Source organism: Typopeltis vanoorti, chromosome 10 (assembly GCF_054136105.1).
Source record: "Typopeltis vanoorti isolate ZY-2024b chromosome 10, IOZ_Tvanoo_1.0, whole genome shotgun sequence".
In the NCBI taxonomy this organism is placed as follows: domain Eukaryota; kingdom Metazoa; phylum Arthropoda; class Arachnida; order Uropygi; family Thelyphonidae; genus Typopeltis; species Typopeltis vanoorti.
In genome coordinates this window covers 24,782,990-24,801,947 of record NC_143558.1, presented here as the reverse complement: position 1 = coordinate 24,801,947, position 18,958 = coordinate 24,782,990, and the positions used below count along the sequence as shown (strand labels likewise).

The 18,958-nt window shown below is 34.9% G+C and overlaps 1 protein-coding gene across 2 annotated transcripts in view; it reads left to right on the top strand.

Moving 5' to 3' along the window:
- Gnpat (dihydroxyacetone phosphate acyltransferase) overlaps positions 1-18,958 on the top strand; it is a 172,028-nt gene that overhangs the window by 27,843 nt on the left and 125,227 nt on the right. For both annotated transcript variants that reach the window (XM_090399390.1, XM_090399389.1), the window contains exon 3: positions 15,202-15,378. In XM_090399390.1, coding sequence (XP_090255516.1) covers positions 15,202-15,378 — 177 coding nt within the window. The remainder of the gene's footprint in view (positions 1-15,201; positions 15,379-18,958) is intronic.

The window sequence follows — 18,958 nt, the reverse complement described above, 5'->3', positions numbered from 1 at the left end:
CTCCAGGGCTTCCACTACTCTATCCAATTTAGCCAATATTGGTTTATTTTGCTTCTCAACCTCCAGTTTGACAACTTTACTAATATGTTCTGCTGTGGGATTGAAATTTTCTTGAAATCCTACAGTCATTTCTGTCAATTTTTTTATTACTTCATCTAATTTATTCTTCATTGGCTGTTGCAATTTTTCTACTTCCTGGTGAACAATGTCTTTTACTTCCTTAAATAATTTCTTGTTGGTTTGTTCTTTTGTGTCGGACATACAGTTTTGATCAATAGGATTCTCTCTAATGATTTTCCTTTCATCTTCTTTCTTTCTGTTCTCTTTTGAGGATTTATTTACTCCTATGGAACAATCAGTTGTTTCTACCATGTTTGCAAGGCCAATATTAGATGAAAGGCAAAGGTCTCCAATCATCTGTTCCTTTTCCTTGACAGCTATAAGACATTCCTCTAGTGAGGTTATCTTCTTCTTATAGGCTGTCTCCCTCAGTTCTTGTCTGACACCTTGTCTAAATTGTTGATAAACTGCCCAATCCAAATGAGGTTTGTCTTCATTGGATACATTTAAACTTTCAGAGAGAGTTAGTAATCGATTGTAGAAGTCACCAACACATTCTTTGTCCTTTTGTATAATCCTCTGTAGCTTCCACAAATTCGGTCCAACACTTCTCCGTTTACAAAATTGAAATAGCAAGACTTCCTTAAATTTCTTGTATTCAAATGTTTCCTTAAGTACAGGAGATGAAAAAAAATATGTCTTAGCTTTACCAATTAGTTTGTTTCTAAGTAATACCAACAATTGAAAGTCTGTCCAACCTGCTGTTTCTCTGAGTTTCTCAACATAAGTAAAAAAAGATAACACATCATCAGAGTCTTCTCCTGAAAATTGGGGAATTACTTGTTGGGGATTCATACTTCTAAAAAAATTCACTGTCTTCCATCTCTGAATTTGAAGTAACAGCCATTGTGAAAATTGCAGTATTAATTCAAATAATATAATCCTTTAATTTCAAAAAAAACTATACCTTTGCCTGATTTCTGATTACAACCAGTTCATTGTGATCTATTCAATTTTTACTTTCTAAATTTTCAGGGAGCAATTCCACAATGATTATTACCAAGTTAAATTAAATCTGTTAATCTACAGCTGTTAAATTACTTTCTATCAATTAAATCACATCCTGTCGACTACGCCATTTGTCGTGACGTGTTCTCTTGACATTCGAATCCGCCATCTTGCTAAAAGTCACTTTCATCAAATAAGGAAAACTAATTGCAAATTAATCACTGATCTAAGGGTAGAGAAATTTCTATTATACTGCGCCACTCTATCCTTAGATAAGTCTATATGAATTAGTAGGATTAATTCAAAATTAGTTAGCAGTCTTTTCACTCATTCAGGCCGATGGTATTTATTTTCTTTCCTTCTGGGATTTCCGCTAGATCCGAATTTTTGTGAACGGTGCAGTAAAAAGAAATTCAGGCAAACACAATATTTAAATTAACAAACAAAACATTTAATATATGGTTATATAACAAATACAGGTATTCCACTTTTAAATATGACAACTCAGTCAAGCTAGTACATCAGGTCAAGTCATTCACATTAATCCAATCTTTCAAACTTTCTCAAACAAATTCACAGTTTCAGAATCACAAAGTTTCTTTACTCAAATTATTACAATAGAATTTCTTATTTATTCAGTTTCCATGTATCTCTCAGCTACACTCTACGATTAACTCATAACAGGCACTAACCACGGTAGATATCACTTCAATGTCTATATTTTCAACTCTCAGCCTCGATGGTAAGCTACAGTTAATGTTAGAAACAGCGCAACGGAACTAATACTTAAATCTGCATACACTGAAATAAACTAATATGACTGTCCTTACCAGAAATAATCTTCAGTACTTCCAATATTTTGTGAGCACACTTTCAAATTGTATTTATCACACTTGCGAAACACTAAATAACTAAAACATTACTAATCCCGCTTCAAAAATCCAGATAACAACTATAAGGTACATTAATTATTCTTATTTATCATTCATCAACTAGTTTAACTCCGTACAATTCCCTTTCATGGTAGTACAGAAATAAGTCGTAATTGTAGACTGACTGGATTTATTCAGTATTCTTCTTTGAATGTCCAGTTCTCTAATTTTCCGATTACGGCAATAATTTCTTTTTATTACTACGGCTGGTTTTGCTTTCAGCCTGCTATAAGATTCACTTATATAAAAAAAATATCTACTCAACTCCTATCCTTAGGAATCGTTTAATTACTTCTACTTCTTTAGTTTACTTCCTTGCTACCTTATAGTTCCAAAGTTCCGTTTCGACTCCCTACTTACTACTACGTATCTCTATTCTCTTCTCCTCTACAAACGCTCCCTTCACACGCGCTCGTTTATTTCCACGCGTCTCTATGACAACCGATAGACGTAAACATTCTCGCGAATGTTACATTAGGTTATATAACTACATTCAGTTATTACATAACGTCAACTTTCATGAAAAGAATAAATAGAATATTTGCATTTCAATAAATGCGTAGTTAAATTACAAATATAAGTTCTTACAATATTGACAAAACAATAAACAAAACAGCTTAATAATATCTAATACAGAATCAATTAACCATTAAAACATTTCTTTGATTAAGCAATTAAATATTTGACATAATTAAGGTAGTTATATTATATTAATTTATAATATATGTTATTTACATCAAATAATATTTACAAATATAGTTCCTGTGACAGAAAGTCATGTTGGATTCTGAATCAAACAACATTTATTCTATTTTCTACATAATTAGAATCCAACAATGGCTTCTGTCAGTTTCAATGAATTTCGAATAGAGAGAGATAAAATAGAAATCATTGAAAATTATGATTTACTGGAGTTCAGAATCAGAAATGATGGTAAATGTGAAGATGAAATTAAAAGAAGGTTAGTCATGGGGAAGAAGTGATGTTAAACCTAACAAGAATTATTAAAGATAAAGGTGTGAGTAAGGCCACAAGAATTAGAATTGTCAAAGCAGTGGTATTTCCAGTAGTGATGTGTGGATGTGAAAACTCCTCCACACACATAATTCAAATTGATTCATTTGAATTATGTGTGTGGAGGAGACTATCAAGAATACCATGTGCAAGAATGGCCAATAAGGTTTTAGAGAATATAAAGACAGAATGCTCCTTGGAGGCGATGATCGATAAACAGAAGTTGATGTACTTTGGACATATTATGCGAGCTATCGAATCATTGGAAATGGCAGTAATGTTGGGGAAGAATTGAGAAGAAGAGGAAGACCACAAAAGAGTTGGATGGACAACATAAAAGAACTTGCCAACTTGAATTTACAGTTACTGGAAAAAAAGGACAGAGGCCAAGTGGGATGGAGAGCGTTTATTCACAGGATTAACAAGAGTAGGAAACGACTGGATGGCATATAACAAGATTGTTCTCTTTTAGTCCTTTCTCTAAATAATGTATTTAGGAAATAACAGGAAGAAATGTTGTTCCAAATGAATCATTATAGGAAATGAATGAATTGAGAAAAAAAAATTGTTTTGTAAGTTTGGAGATTGAACCATGAAGGAGTGTTGAATAGCTGCTGCACATATACAGATATAGGAGTGTGATGGAATTATCAGTGCTAATTCTAATAAATAGGGATCATGGAAAATTGAGAATTTGCAATATTGTACATATGCAAAGATATTATTACACTGACATCTCTGTGGAGTCCAAAGACATCATGTAAGACTACACTAACCATTATTCACACAATAGCTGTCTTTCGGAGCTTTAACACATTCACATCAGGCAATGTTCTGCAAGAACTTGCTTTACCACATGAAAATGCACATTTGTGCATTTTCACAAAGTTTATACAGCATGTTAGTTCAACTTTTTCAGTAGAATTTTGTAAAATTAAAATTTGTGAACTGTCTTAATAAAATAGAAAATCTCAAATACGGTTTGAACTGATTTAGAGTTATATACGAGGTGTGGCTATTAAATAACGAGACTGGTTGCTAAAATGTAGTTTATTATTACAGTTGTACTTGATTGTTATCTTCTTAAACATACTCCCCTCCTCTATCTATACACTGTTATATACAAATTTTCCATTGTTGGAAGCAGTGCTGCAAGTAATCAGGTGTTATCTGCTTCAGTAGCGCTGCCGTTTTTCTCCTTTACCTCATCTGCTGACTAAAAATGGGTGCCCTTCAATGCGGATTTCAACTTTGGAAAAAGGTAAAAGTCACATGGAGTTAAGTCCAGCGAGTAAGGTGGATGGTCCAACACTTGCATCTTCTTATCAGCCAGATACTGCTTTACAGACAGTGCAGTGTGGCCTGGAACATTGTCCTGATGGAGAATCCAAGTGTTCTTCCAATGAATGGGTACCAGAGGGTCAGACAGTTAACCAACATTATTACCTTGAGGTTCTGGCCAAGCTGAGAGAATGAGTGAGGACGAAGAAGAGACCTGATCTGTGGAAGAACAACACTTGAATTTTGCAAAATCTAAGTACGTATTACTATGTATCCATTTCCTTTGTCCAATGAAGCTATTACCTTATTGCACTAAGTGGATTACTAAAACATGACCTTCCTTTAGCAAATCCATACTGTCCATCACAAATAATTCCATTGTTTATAACCCAATTCTGGATCCTGGTTCTCACCAGCCACCCCCCTCCAACACTAACCACAACAACTCGCACACAGACAGGCCTATAATTAGATGCTAGAATTCTGTCACCACCCTTATGAAGTGGTGCGATCTTGACTTCCTTCCACTTCTTTTGGAACTTGATCCAGTGCAAGACTCACATTAAACAAGTATGTCGAGGCAGATGCCAACTGTTTCCCACAGCCTGCTCTCAAACTCTTTATGATGTCATATTCACAAGAATGAAAGACCTTTATGAACTGCTCATTAAATATCTGAATTATATCCTCTGCAGTAGTTCTTATACCATTTTCTCCAATCAATGTCATCCTTCCATAATTTTTTTTTTTTTTTTTTTTTTTTTTTTTGCTGACTACATGTCGAAAGAACTTCCTAGGATTTTTTTTTTTTTTTTTTTTTTTTTTTACTTCATTAGCTAACTGCTTCTCATATTTCACTTTTTGCTACTCTTACCAAGTCACCCTTCTTGCCTTTTCTTTGTAATTCTTATGGAATAGATTATCACTATTACTCTTTAAGTTGCCTCCATAATGCCTTTTTACTCTGTATTGCATGTTTAATGTCTTCATTCATCCATTTCACACCTACCTTATTTACCTTTTGACACTTGGAATACAATACATTGCTTCTACTAGATAGTTCTTGAATATCTCCCAAACAGCATTGATCTACTTTCCAGCCAACTCCTCCTTCCATGCTACACCTGCAAGCTGTCTACTCAGCTTCTCATAATCACCAGACTTATAATTTCACGTATACCTTATCCTCGCAGAAATCTTTACATGGCTAGCAACAACCAGGTAATCACTTCATGGTTACTATCACCAACTAGGAGATTTGACACCTCATTTATAATATCTTCTGATGAGATAATCAAATCCAAGACCCTCAATTCTTATATTCCTTCTGTTACATACTGTTTTATAGTTGTCCCTCAAAAACTTACTCATTTTCTATACTTCCAGTTGCTATCTCATCACCGCAGTCTATATTTCCATAATTGCTCAGTTAATTATGGCAATATATTACCAACAATGATCATCCTTTTCTTATTTGCTTGGCTAATTATACATTTCAAGGTCACTACCATCCACATTACCAGGTCTACACTAAAGTGTCATTGAATTAGTGATAGCTACCTAGTAAAGTATTGGATCCCCCCCCCATCTGGCCCTGATAACAGCTGGTACACGATGAGGCAAGGACTCCACAAGCTTGTGAAAATGATGGGTATGGTGACCCATGCATCCTCCAGAGCTGTCCACAATTCACTCATATTTGGTGGTGATGATACAACAGCTCAAACACTCTACTCAACAATATCTCAAAGATTTTAAATGTGATTTAAATCGGGGCTTCTAGGTGGCCACTTCATTATTTCGGTCAACAGAATTGTCCTGGAACCAAACGGTAGCCTGCCTGGACCTATGAGAGATGAAGTTGTCTTGTTGGTAGACACCATTTCCATTGGGATGTATGATGGACATAAATGGAGGGGTAAATGGTCGGATATAAGTTTCACTTATCAGAATTCATTGAGAGTCGGTGGTACACTTATGAAAGGTCCTAAAGACATCCAACTGAAGGCCATCACTGAGCCACCACTAGCTTGTACAGTTCCAACCTGAAATGCAGGATCCATGGCTTCATGGGGTTGGTGCCATTATCCTCAATCTCTCATTGGCACTATGAAGTTTAAATTGCAATTCATAACTCCAGGCTACATGTCACCAATTTTTAATTGTGCAGTTTCGATGTTCTTTAGTCCAGGCAAGGAACTCAGCCTGGTGTCATGGCATTCGAATTGAGGTCTTGCAGGTTGGCAGATCTCGAAGCCGAGACAGTGAAGTGAATACTGCACATTCTTTGCACTCACTTTCCAGCTGGAACCTTCATTCAGATGGAAGACTATTTGAGATAATATCTTACTGTCGGTCTGTACACTTCATGTCAGATGGTGAAGTCCACAATCATTTATTGTTGGTTGCCTTTTGCAGTTTGTCTAGGTGCTTGATGTTTTTTGTTGGAATTTTCATATTCCCAAAACACTCATGAAACTGTTGTACGAGAAAATCCAAGTTTGTTGACAATTGCAGAGATTGGGTGACCCATTGTCGGACACCTATGATCTGCTCTGTCAAATGCACCTAAATCCCATGCCTTTCCCATTATGTCTCTCATGATGAATGCTTGGGGGAAGCCAATGCTGACAGCTAAGTATAACCACCGTCTCAGCAATGCATCTGTGCAAATGCAACAGATGTGGTACAGAATTTGCATACATCTTCTATCCCTAATTCAATGATACTTCAGTGTATAACAACATCTGACTAAGTATTTCATTATATTCACCTCTATTTCACACCATATTGCCCCAAAACCACTGCCATCTCTATTCCTGTCAGGATGTCATCCTCATCCAATCATGTCTCACTTATTCCAACAATTTTTAGGTGAACAGACTCGATTAATGCAACCATTTCATTTGCCTTGTTTCTTACACTTATAGCATTTGTATACAAACATAACAGCTCATTCCTGGATCTATAACAAGTTTCACTGACTGATATCACCTATTAGAGTGACTTCTCCATACTTAACTCAAGCCATTTCTTTCTCTCCTTATTCATCTTAGAACCTTCTTCAAATTCAATTATTTTCCCTTGATTCTAGGTCAACCAATTCCCTTTTTGTCTACAAACACATTCACATCCTCTTGGAGCATCAATCTTTCTCATGCTGTATTACCCTGTCTATCCATTTCCCTGTTTGCCTTGCACACTTGTTCTCTCATTCTCTATACCCATGTTACCCACTTCTTCATTCATAACCACCACTTCAGTCTCTCCTTCTTTACTATCCTGCTCTTTCACATTGCTTCTTACTTGATCAAATTCATTCTCTACCTTCCAGCATCCTTCTTCTCCAAATGACACACGAAAACCATTCAAATGCAGTCCATTACTCTTATACAGTTCATTTCATCCTTGAAACTCATTCCACACACAAACTGCACTCCTTTCTCCTCGCACATTTCCGCTAACATATCATTCACAATCTTTGCTCTGCTCCTCATTTCATCACTGTCATACCTGGCAACACACTGACTACCTTTCCTGTCACACTATTATCATTTATCCTTCTCAACAGCCTCTTGATATAAAATCTTACATTCTCCTTTTTCCCATTCAAGTCATTTGTCCCTATCACCACTACCAACTCTTTTGCTAGCTTGCTCCTCATATCCAATGCCTCAATCACTATTCATTTTACTTCCAGGGAAAACAAACCTTGTGTATCTTCTTGCTTACCACACCTCTATTAATCAAATCCCCATACTACACTTGTGGATCTATCGTTAACCTCTTTTATACCAGCATCATTAGTTTTTATCTTCGTCATTCTTCCATACATCTCCAATTCTCTTCATTTCACTCCGTATATATATGTTTCATCTCTTGCCTCATCTTAACCAAGTCAGCTTTCAAATCTTGCATCATTTTTTCGCTCTCATTCGCTCTCTCAATTTTATTGCCAGCCATACATGCTTGTTTGCCATCAATGAAACTCGCTACCTTACTATTAATTGCACTCTTTTTTTCAACTTCTACTTCATTTGTATCGCTTTTGTTATTCTTGCCATGATCGATTGTGAAGTTCATCAGATTGCGCATTCATTTTTCAAAACTTTTTTTGCCAATTTTTCGCTGCTCTTTTACACTGTCCCTCTTTGCTATTAGATGAGCACTCATCTTCCTCATGGCATTCTCGCTATCAGTACCATTGACAGGGTGTAGCATAGAGGCAGTATGCCTCATGGCGCGGCTTAATAAGGGCACTCGTTCAGCCATATTGCGGTAGGCACGTCGCTACGCTAACAATTCCTGTTAGCGTAGCAAGCTCGGAAAGAAGTTTTTCCTAGCTTAAACTGATTAAAAATTATTTGCAAACAGCAATGACCCAAGAAAGATTGGTTGGTCTAGCAACTATATCGATAGAGGCAGACATAGCTTATAATTTAAATTTTAGAAGAGCTTATAAACAGTTTTATTGTATGATATCCCCATAGAGCAAACATTTAATTAATATTATTATATAATTGTTTTGCATTAATGTTTCTCTTCTAATAATAAAAAAGAAAAATTAACAATTGGAGATTTTCTTATATTTTTGTCTTATAATCCATCAGGGGCGATATTTAATTGTTTGCCTCAGGGCATGATCTAATCTGGTGATGGCCTCACTCGCTGCTAACATTTTCAGTTATCAGTACATTTCTGCTCATCAAGTACTCATTCAGATCACACACACCTTCCATCCACCTTAAGTATCCATAATTTATCTACATAATCGAACAAATACATATAGCACACTTCACATTTCATGAAATGACTGAAATCAAAATTAAATTCAGGCAAAGACAAGGCTGCAGCCATCTTTCATTTGCTGGTTTCTATACTCCACTCTAAATTTAATGATTTCATAAACAAACTTAAATAAGCCCACACACACGCTAGAAACACTGCAACTGCACAACTTTTCCCGCAACTCTTACCCATAAACATTTACAATTAATTATAATAAAAACAACTTATTCATGACATTTTTAACAGTATTAACAAAACCAAACAAACTATTTTATCAAAAGATGTTTTATTAACCGCTTATATTTCACTGAATTTCAAATCGGCATCATCAGAGCACAACACTTGTATACGTGACAGTGAGTAAATGAAAAATGAAATTTGTAATGGACAAAAGATCTAAAATCCTACTTTGGCACCTCTAATGTTGTAAAAAATAAAATAAAAAAAATTATAGCTACATGGGAGTTGCTCTTAAGATAAGTCTCCCAAATTTTTGACAAATTAATGCAACCATATTTGTTCAGGTTCGGAGAACTCTTCATAGCCATGGCTGACTCAAAAAAAAATAATCTTTCGGATCTGTAACGACTTTTAAATAGCACATTCGTTTTCTTCCATCTAATCCTGTGTGAAGGAATGTCCAAAATGTGGTCTACCAGTCCTGACTTGCCTAATAATAGTAGCGAATGTATTTTTTATGTTCTTTCAAGCAGATGTTAACTGATCTTCTTGTTTGTCCATAGTAGGCCAAGTCACAGTCACAGGGAACTTCATACACTCCTGGGTGTGCTAGAGGGTGAAGTTTATCCTTAGCCGAGCGGATCAGAGTTGCTTTTTTTATGTTCTTCCAGGCAGATGTTTCTTTAGATGGAAAAAGATAGTGATCCGTCTGAAAGACAGGTGACTAAGGCATCAAGAAATGGTAAACAGTTATTAGATTCTCTTTTTGCTGTGAAGTGAATTTTGGGGTTTTGGCTGTTTAGGTAGGTGATAAATGCATCCAAAGTGTTTTGTCCATGGGGCCAAATGGCAAACACATCATCAACATAGTGTAACCACACCAGGGGCTTGTATGTAGCTTTGGTAACTATTTTGTTTTCAAAGAGTTCCATGTAAAAGTTTGCTAAAGAGAGAGAGAGATGGGGGGGGGGGGTGAGGATCCATAGCAGTACCATTAATCTGTTCGTAGATTTTTCCTCCCAGTGTAAAGTAACCTGCATACATAGTAAATTTGAATAATGCAAGGATATTGGGGAAATTTAGACTTGATCAAATCAAGAATGTCTATAAATGGTACCATTGGTAAATAAAGAGGTGCCAACCAAAACTGACCATCTACCTACATAAACAATCATATCATCGAGTACAACAGTATGACATTTTAAAAACACTTACACACAGAGCCAGAGCCATTTGTTCTAATGTTACAGCTCTGTCCACAGAACTCAAATATCTGTGCCATACATTCTTGGTCAACGGCTACAATTCCTACAAAATAGATAAAATGCTGCATAGCTCCATTACCTCTCCCTCCCCTAATTTCTATTCCCTATATCAGAGGTACATCAGAAAAGATAGCCAAAGTACTGATGTTTCCTGCTTGTTATACTGATGAAACATAGCCTTCACACCACATTCAAACCTCATGTTAAACTAGCAACTCTAATCTGCTCGCCTAAGGATAAACTTCACCCTCTAACACACCCTAGAGTGTATGAAGTTCCCTGTGACTTGGTCTACTATGGACAAACAGGAAGATAGGTTAACATCCACCTGGAAGAACATAAAAAATACATTTGCTACTATTATTATGGCAAGTCAGGACTGGTAGACTATGCTTTGGACACCTCTTCACACAGGATTAGATGGGAGAAAACGAATGTGCTGTCTAGAAGTCGTTACAGATCTGAAAGATTATTTTTGTGAGTCAGCTATGATTATGAAGAATTCTCCTAACCTGAACAAATATGGTTGTATTCATTTGCCAAAAATTTTGGAGACTGTTATCTTAAGAGCAACTTCTACATAGCTGTAATTTTTATTTTATTTTATTTTTTCACAACATTAGAGGGTGCCAAAATAGGACTTCAGATCTTTTGTCCATTACAATTGTATTGTTTTACTTACTCATACTGTCGCATGTACAAGCTGTATTGTGCTCTGATGATGCTGATTTGAAATTCAGTGAAATATAAGCAGTTAATAAAACATCTTTTGATAAATAGTTCGTTTGGTGTTATTAATACTGTTAAAAAAATAAGTCGTGAATAACCATCAACACCTAAGCTTATCTGTTAGATTAAAATAAACTTATCTGAAATGGGTGCCTTCTTTACACAACTTTCCAGCGAAACACCACCTGGCGACATACAATTTGTGCATCTGAAGATGCTGGGTAGAAAACCGATGAAATATTATTAAGTTCAATAAATTAATGTAATTTATAAATCTACTGAATCTCTATTTAGTATTTATTCTTTCATATTCTTTCTTTCTTTTACTTGCAGCATAACAGAATTCTTTTGAATTGTCTTTAGCACAATTCAAATTGCCTGCATAGTTAATTTCTTTTCATACTTAGACCTTTCTGTGCAATAGTTGTAGCTCTTCTGGTCTCTCATTCTATAATTTTCATAACTGAAAATTATGTGGCATCCCTTTCACATAATCTTCTTTTGAATCTCTTGCTTAATTAGATTACACATCCATTTCACTCCTACCCTATTTATTCTTCAAACTCTAAGGACACAATTCTGATATTGTATCATTTAACTATTTTTTAAATGCTTCCCATGCACTGTTGATATTCTTTGCATCCAACAACTGATAGTGTGGCAGAGAACCCTGCACACTTCTTAGTTGGTTATAATTTCCTGCTTGTAGTTCTGCAGTATTCTTTGCCATTTCTCTCTGTTCATTACCAGGTGACTCAAATCCTGCAAACTCTTTAGGGATTTCTTCACATCTATCTATTCTTGTGTTGACCATCCTCTTCTGTTTTTACCATCTATTGTACTAAACATAAGGATTTTGATCTTATCCATTCTGCAGATATGTCCAAAAAGCTTAAGTTTCCTTTGAATTATTTTTCATTAGATTCTCTTGGCAGTTTTTTTAAGACAAGTTCCTCATTTGTTATTTTTGGCACCTATCCAGTTATAGAATCTTTTTACAACATGTTCTTTCAAAAGCCAATATTTGTCCGTCTTTGACTATTATTCATGTCTTGCACCCAAAGTGCTTGTGAATCTGCATGTTTCTAGTAGTTTCAGCTTTATGTCATGGCTGATGTACTTTCCCATATCTTGTCTATTGCCTATAGGTTTACTTTTGGCTTTGTTATCTAAGATCTGATCTCTTTTTTACAGTCTAAATCATGTATCATATTGCACCCTAAGTATAACTCTTTTAGCTCATGTGTGTTGACCTTTATTTGCTTTTTTATCCCCTTCTCTCTGATATCATTATTTTTTCAATATTCATTATCAACCCATAATTTTTCCTTTTCTTCAGCACTATTCTTCTTCAATAAAAACTTTCATCTGCAAATCATATAAATTCTTGATTTTTGTACCTTGAATTCAGTTCCCCTTATATTCTCCTTTATAACATCCATTGTTCTTTTCAAAAGCATGATAAAGATGTTTGGGAATATTGGGCCTCTTTGTCTCATGCCTTTTGTTGTCCAGAGCCATCTTCCTGTTAGTCCACAGTTCCTCACAGCAGCCTCTGCATTATCATTGATATCCTGCAGTAGACATATCAGGTTCCTGTTCACTCCACGATGTTCAGCTCATAACCTCTGCCACTTCCTGATCCATATTGTTGAATGCTTTCTGAAAGTCAACAAAGTGGGCATTAATATTTTTATGTAGAGCTTTCTCCACAATTAATATTTGTGCAGTACACACACTCCCTCTCTCTCTCTCTCTCGCTCTCTCTGAATCCTGCTTGCTCATTTAGAATTTCTTCCATTAGTTCCATATTCTTTCTGTTGATATAAGTACTTTTCCAGATGACTTGTTAGAGCAATTAGAACTGATCTTGTCCATTCTTTTGGTACTTTCTCTTTCTTATATGCAATGTTACACAACCGGTGCAGTTCATCTATCCTTAACACCATCTCTCTAGTGATCTCATCATTCCTGGAACATTTTATGGATGTTCAAATGCTTTTTTACTGCCTTTATGACTTCATCCCTCAGTATATATCTCTCTCTCCATCTGTTCTTGGTGGTGATATCATGGTACTGTTCCTCTAACCACTTTGATTTGTCTCTTCTAACCACCACCTTCACTTCATTGCATTTTATTCTGTACTGTTTCTCTTGTGAGATCCACCTCTTTTTTGCTTCTCCATCTCTGTTTCCACTGCTTTCTTGATTACAGACACTACTTTGTTGTTCCTATATTCCAGTTCCTTTTTTGTAATTGATCTGGTTTTCCTCGAGCCCTTTCCTCTATACTTGACTTGTAACTTCCTTCCTGTGTCCTTATGTATCTCTGACTGTAAAACTGTACCTTCACTCATTTAAGTTTCAACTTGATGTTGACAATCACTAAGCTATGATCTAATTCTGTGTCTGCTCCTTGAAACATTTGGCACTGCTAACCCGATGTGGCCCATCTCTTGCTTATAAGTATCATGTCCAGCATATTCTTTGTTCTTCCATTAGGTGACTGCCATATCCACTTTCTGCAGTCTTTCTGCTAGAATTATGTATTGCAGATTATAACATCATACCTCAAGGCAAACTCGAGCATTCTTTCTCTTTCATTGCATTCTCCATATTCATGTTTATACATTATTCTTTCCTATCCTTCATTGTCTATTCTGATCTTGGCATTCCAGTCTTTTCCAACAATGAGTATCTTTCTTTGCTATAGAATAACTATTTCTTCTTCAGTACTATTTGGGTGAATAGACCTGGACCACTGTGTCATTAAGTAGTCTTGCTGCAAATCTTGCCATTATTACTGTTTCGTTTACTAGTTTATATCCTAGTAATGCTTCTCTCCTTCTTTTACATTAGGATCCAGCCCTTGCTTCATGTTTTGTGCTACTGCCATACCAGATGATTCTTCCACCTTTCATCTCCCCTGACTCTGTCCATCACATCTGCACTAATCCTGAGACGTTGCATTGGTATTACTCCATATCCTAGCAAATAAAGTATCTTTCCAGGAGTCCATAAAGTACAGACATTCTATGTTCTTACTGACAGCATGTTTCTTGCTAGTTTTATACTTGCACTTCTTTCAGTAGCTGACTTGTTGATCCAAGTCTGATCACTCATTTGGGTATGTGAATCTTGCTTATCCAGGTGATGTCAGAGCAGACATGTTGTACTTTTCTTTCTATTTTCGTGTCGCACCAGATTTTAATTGTTCTGTTTTTATATCAGTGCAACAACACTCACCTGACCAACCATTAATGTTGATCAGATGATGTAGTCCTGATAGATAACAGGTTAATTTGAGTGAAAATTGTCAATAAGAAGTTGGTAATGGTGTATACTTTTTGTGTAGTACTATCATAGCTCCTTCCTAATCTCCTACTTGTTATTATGATTCTGCCATTGATGCCATCTGTTTTCACTCCCCTAATTTTTCTTAGAAGTTTTATATCTAGTCTTCAACCTTTGATCAAGTTTTTTTTTATTTTATTTCTAAGCAACTCTTAGATCCATATGATAAAATTGGTTTGAGCACTGTCTTGTTTATAGCTAGGTTAGTGTTTTGACTGATTTCTTCTCTTCTGTATAAATTTATTCAGTTGATTTCCTACTATACCAGCTTTGCTAATTCTGTTGTCTATTTCCATATTTAATTTGCCATCTTCACTAAAAATATTATCTGAAATGTTTTACTTGTTCTATATATTCTCAATTCAGAATGCAGTTGATATTTTCAATGTTCTTGCCTATTTTTCATAGTCTTTATCTTTATGATTGATGATTTTCATATCAAATTTATTACAGCAGTTATTCAAGATTACTTTATCATTTTATTTTAATTGCAGTAGCCTGCTCTATTTAGATAATAGCATTTATAAAGTTTATCAAATATTGTTGATTTGATATTGTTCAGTAATTTATTAATCACTGTACATATATAGGTTAGCAAAGAATGTGGCAAATCTTATGAAGAAGTACATGAAGATGCTAAGAACATACTACAAGAAATGGGCCACAATTATCAAATGAAAGCAATAAGATTTTTTGGCTTTCTTCTAGCAAAAATCATGAAGCGGATATGTAAAGGAATATATGTTAACACTACTGGAGTTGAAAAAGTGAGTTAAATTTATAAAATTTTCATCTAAGCTTGTTTAAATATTAATCATGAAGGATTAAATTGTTTCACAATCCGCTCTAACTATGCCAGCTTTTCATAGGTACTACAGGAATACAGTAGACTCTACTTATTGTGATCACTTTGGGATAGTCTCTTTTCAATAACAATAACCGGATGATAGCATTAAGCAAAGGATGTAAAAAATTGCATCATTTATTTCAATTTATTGTTATGAACATTATTTAATATATTGTTATAAACAACTTTTTAATAATTTACAACATAAAATTTATTTTAAAAACTTATCTAGTATTATCTGTTGTGTGTTTGAATACAGTAGTTCATGAATAAATTGCTCATTCTCATAATGCCTTTTGAAGTTTGTCGCTCAATGTTGCGCGCGCGCGCACGCGCGCACACACACACACACACACACACACACTGCGACGAAGCATTTGTAGAGCTTCTTACATCTGGGCATTGGTTGGAGGAGCTTCTAAAATTTGTTATTCTATACTTGTATTAGGTTCACTTTCTTCTGTTAGTGTAAACTTCTCATTGGAATTGAAGTGGTGGCTTAACCACTTCAATTCCAATTGAAGTTGAAGTGGTTAAGAGTTGAACTGGGGTTTTATCAAAAATTTCATTTCTAAGATATTCAAATTCTTCGGAAGGAGTTTCAAAGTTTGTTTTAAAAAATCCAAAATGGGAATTATCCCAGAAATAAAACCTATAAAAAATCCACCTTTTTTGAAGCAGTTTTTAATAGTCTTCTCTGAGACTTGCTTCCATGACATTGCTACCAAATGTAATGCATCAAGAAGGGAAATCTTTTTTGCAATTCACTTGCATCAGAGGTCTTTTATATAATCAAGTTCAGCTATAATTCTCGCACAAACTTCCCTGTGATAATAAGCTTTAAAAGCTTGTATGATGCCTTGGTCACATGGTTGAATTAATGATGTAGTGTTCGAAGGCAAGAAATTTACTTTGATGTTCTTTAAGATCCCACTTAAGTAACCAATTTTTGAAAATGTCATCTCATTTGCACTAGAACAGTAGTCAACAGGCAAACTTTTGATTAAAAAACACAGATTTTTACTTTTTCCAGTCACTAGAAGCTCACCTTTCATATTAGCACAACAAAGAACTGTCACTTGCTCTAATAATTAAGGAAGGAGTTTCAGAGTTTGTTTTAAAAAATCCAAAATGGGAATTATCCCAGAAATAAAACCTATAAAAAAAAAATCCACCTTTTTTGAAGCAGTTTTTAATAGTCTTCTCTGAGACTTGCTTCCATGACATTGCTACCAAATGCAATGCATCAAGAAGGGAAATCTTTTTTGCAATTCACTTGCATCAGATAAATTAAAATTTATTTTCAATAAATTTTTCTTTCTAATAAATTGAAAGCCGTTTGGCTTTCAATTTATGTCACTTGCTATTTTGAAGATTTAAATCCTTTAGTACAGTACTTTCATTTTTAAACAAATAAGTATGTTCAGGCATTGCACGAAAATAGTCCTGTTTCGTCTGCATTGTAAATATCCTTGGAATAATATTTAGCAATAATTGTTGGCCACTTGGTCTTAATCCACACATCAGCTGATAAAAAAAAAAATCGGCACTTTTTTCTTCACCATGAGTACGCTTGCACACAATATTTCTTATTTTATTCTTGCTTTTTCCACCTGTTAAACCATCCATCAGTTGCGGTGAAATTTTCTTTGCCCATTGTTTTTGCAAGTTCTGCTTTTTGATGCATTAAAGGCCCATTAATCGAAGCATTCTTTTCACAAACATTACTAAACCATGTTTTTTAATGCTGAGTCAATTTGAGTACCCTTACCAGATCGGGCTCTGTTCTGATCCATGTTTCTGATAGTAAGAGCTGAAGTTTCAATGGTTGATGTTTTTTAAGATCTTACACAAGAGTGGTTGTCAAATTTTAAAATGTACAGCTGCAACTACACTGACTCATTTTGGGCAACATAGCACTCGAAATTCTTTTGCTTTTCTTGAAAAGATAAATTTTTAAGTTTTTTATTTGCTTCTGCCATAATGCCAAGGACTGTTTTAACGAGCACTTAAAGTCAAATTCACTTACTGAAAAAGAGCACGAAAATAAACTTGAAAAATCACAATTAAACTGCATTTATACCCCCCTCCTCTCCCTGCATTTGCCTGGAAGATTTAAGATTTACGGAAGATTAAGATTACCCACCTGCATTTGCCTGGGGATTAAAGCATTTTGACTAATGTCTTTGTCAAATTTTCTCCTGATTAACGCTTACTTCTTAGAATTCTGAGACTCAAAAGGCTAAACATTCGAGGATTTTGATAACAATAACCGGAACTTTAATTATAATAGATGGATTATTTTTAATTCATTAAATGGTGTGTTTTGGGACTGACTGATTTTGATAACAATAGCCGATTGATAATATTATCTGCGATCACAATAAGAAGATTCTACTGTACTTTATTATTGTGGAGTGTTTAGTATAGTGCATTTGCTTTATAATAGCATTGTCTCTATGAAGTTTTGTCAGGACTTTTTTGGTAATTTCTTTATAGTGAGAGAGTTTGTTATAATTTTTCTGTAGTGGGAGCCAATTGCAAATGAGGTAGAAAGCCTAGAAAATATACTGCATTTCTGGGATGTGTGTGTGTGTGCGTTAAAGATATCAAGCAATTTTAAACCTGGTTTTACTTGGTATCTTTAACATTTATTATACCCAAGGTAAAATACTTTCTACACACACATGTATATGTATATATATATGAGCGAGAGTATTATCTCAAAATAATTCTTTATTATTATCATCATCAAATCCTGCCATGAACCCTCAATGGGTGTACAAGATATGATAGTACTACATTGAAAAAAATTACATCGTTACTAACTTCCTATCTACAATTTTCCTCCAAATCAGTCTGTTACTTGTTAAGACTCCAACATTATCAGATCTTATATTTCTATCTTCTGAATCACTTTTTACAGTATCAATCCACCTATATCTTCCTCCGGGTCGTTTTGCTGCCAACCTGGCAGAGAACACTTTTTTGCTAATCTTTCTTCGCCCATTCTGTTTAAGTGACCATACCACCTGAGATTAGCTCTGCTAATGCATTCCTGGATGCTGACAATGTCAAGTTCTTTCCTAATATCCTCATTTTTAATATAATATTGCCATTGATGCCATCTGTTCACGCCTCTAATCTTTCTCAGGACTCTCATATTTGCAGTCTCTAGTCTTTGGTCAAGTGTTTTACTTCTGATCCAGCTCTCAGATCCATAAGTTAAAACTGGTTTGACACTATCTTGTATACAGCTAATTTAGTCTTCCGACTAATTTCTCTCTTATTCCATATGAATTTATTCAATTGACTTCCCACCATACAAGCTTTACTGATTCTATTGTCTATTTCTGTATTTAATTTACCATTTTCTATACAAATCGTGCCTAAGTAGCTGAAATGTTTTACTTGTTCCACAGGTTCTCCATTCACAACACAGTTGACATTTTCAATGATTCTGCCTATTTTCATTGTCTTTGACTTTTTATTGCTGACTT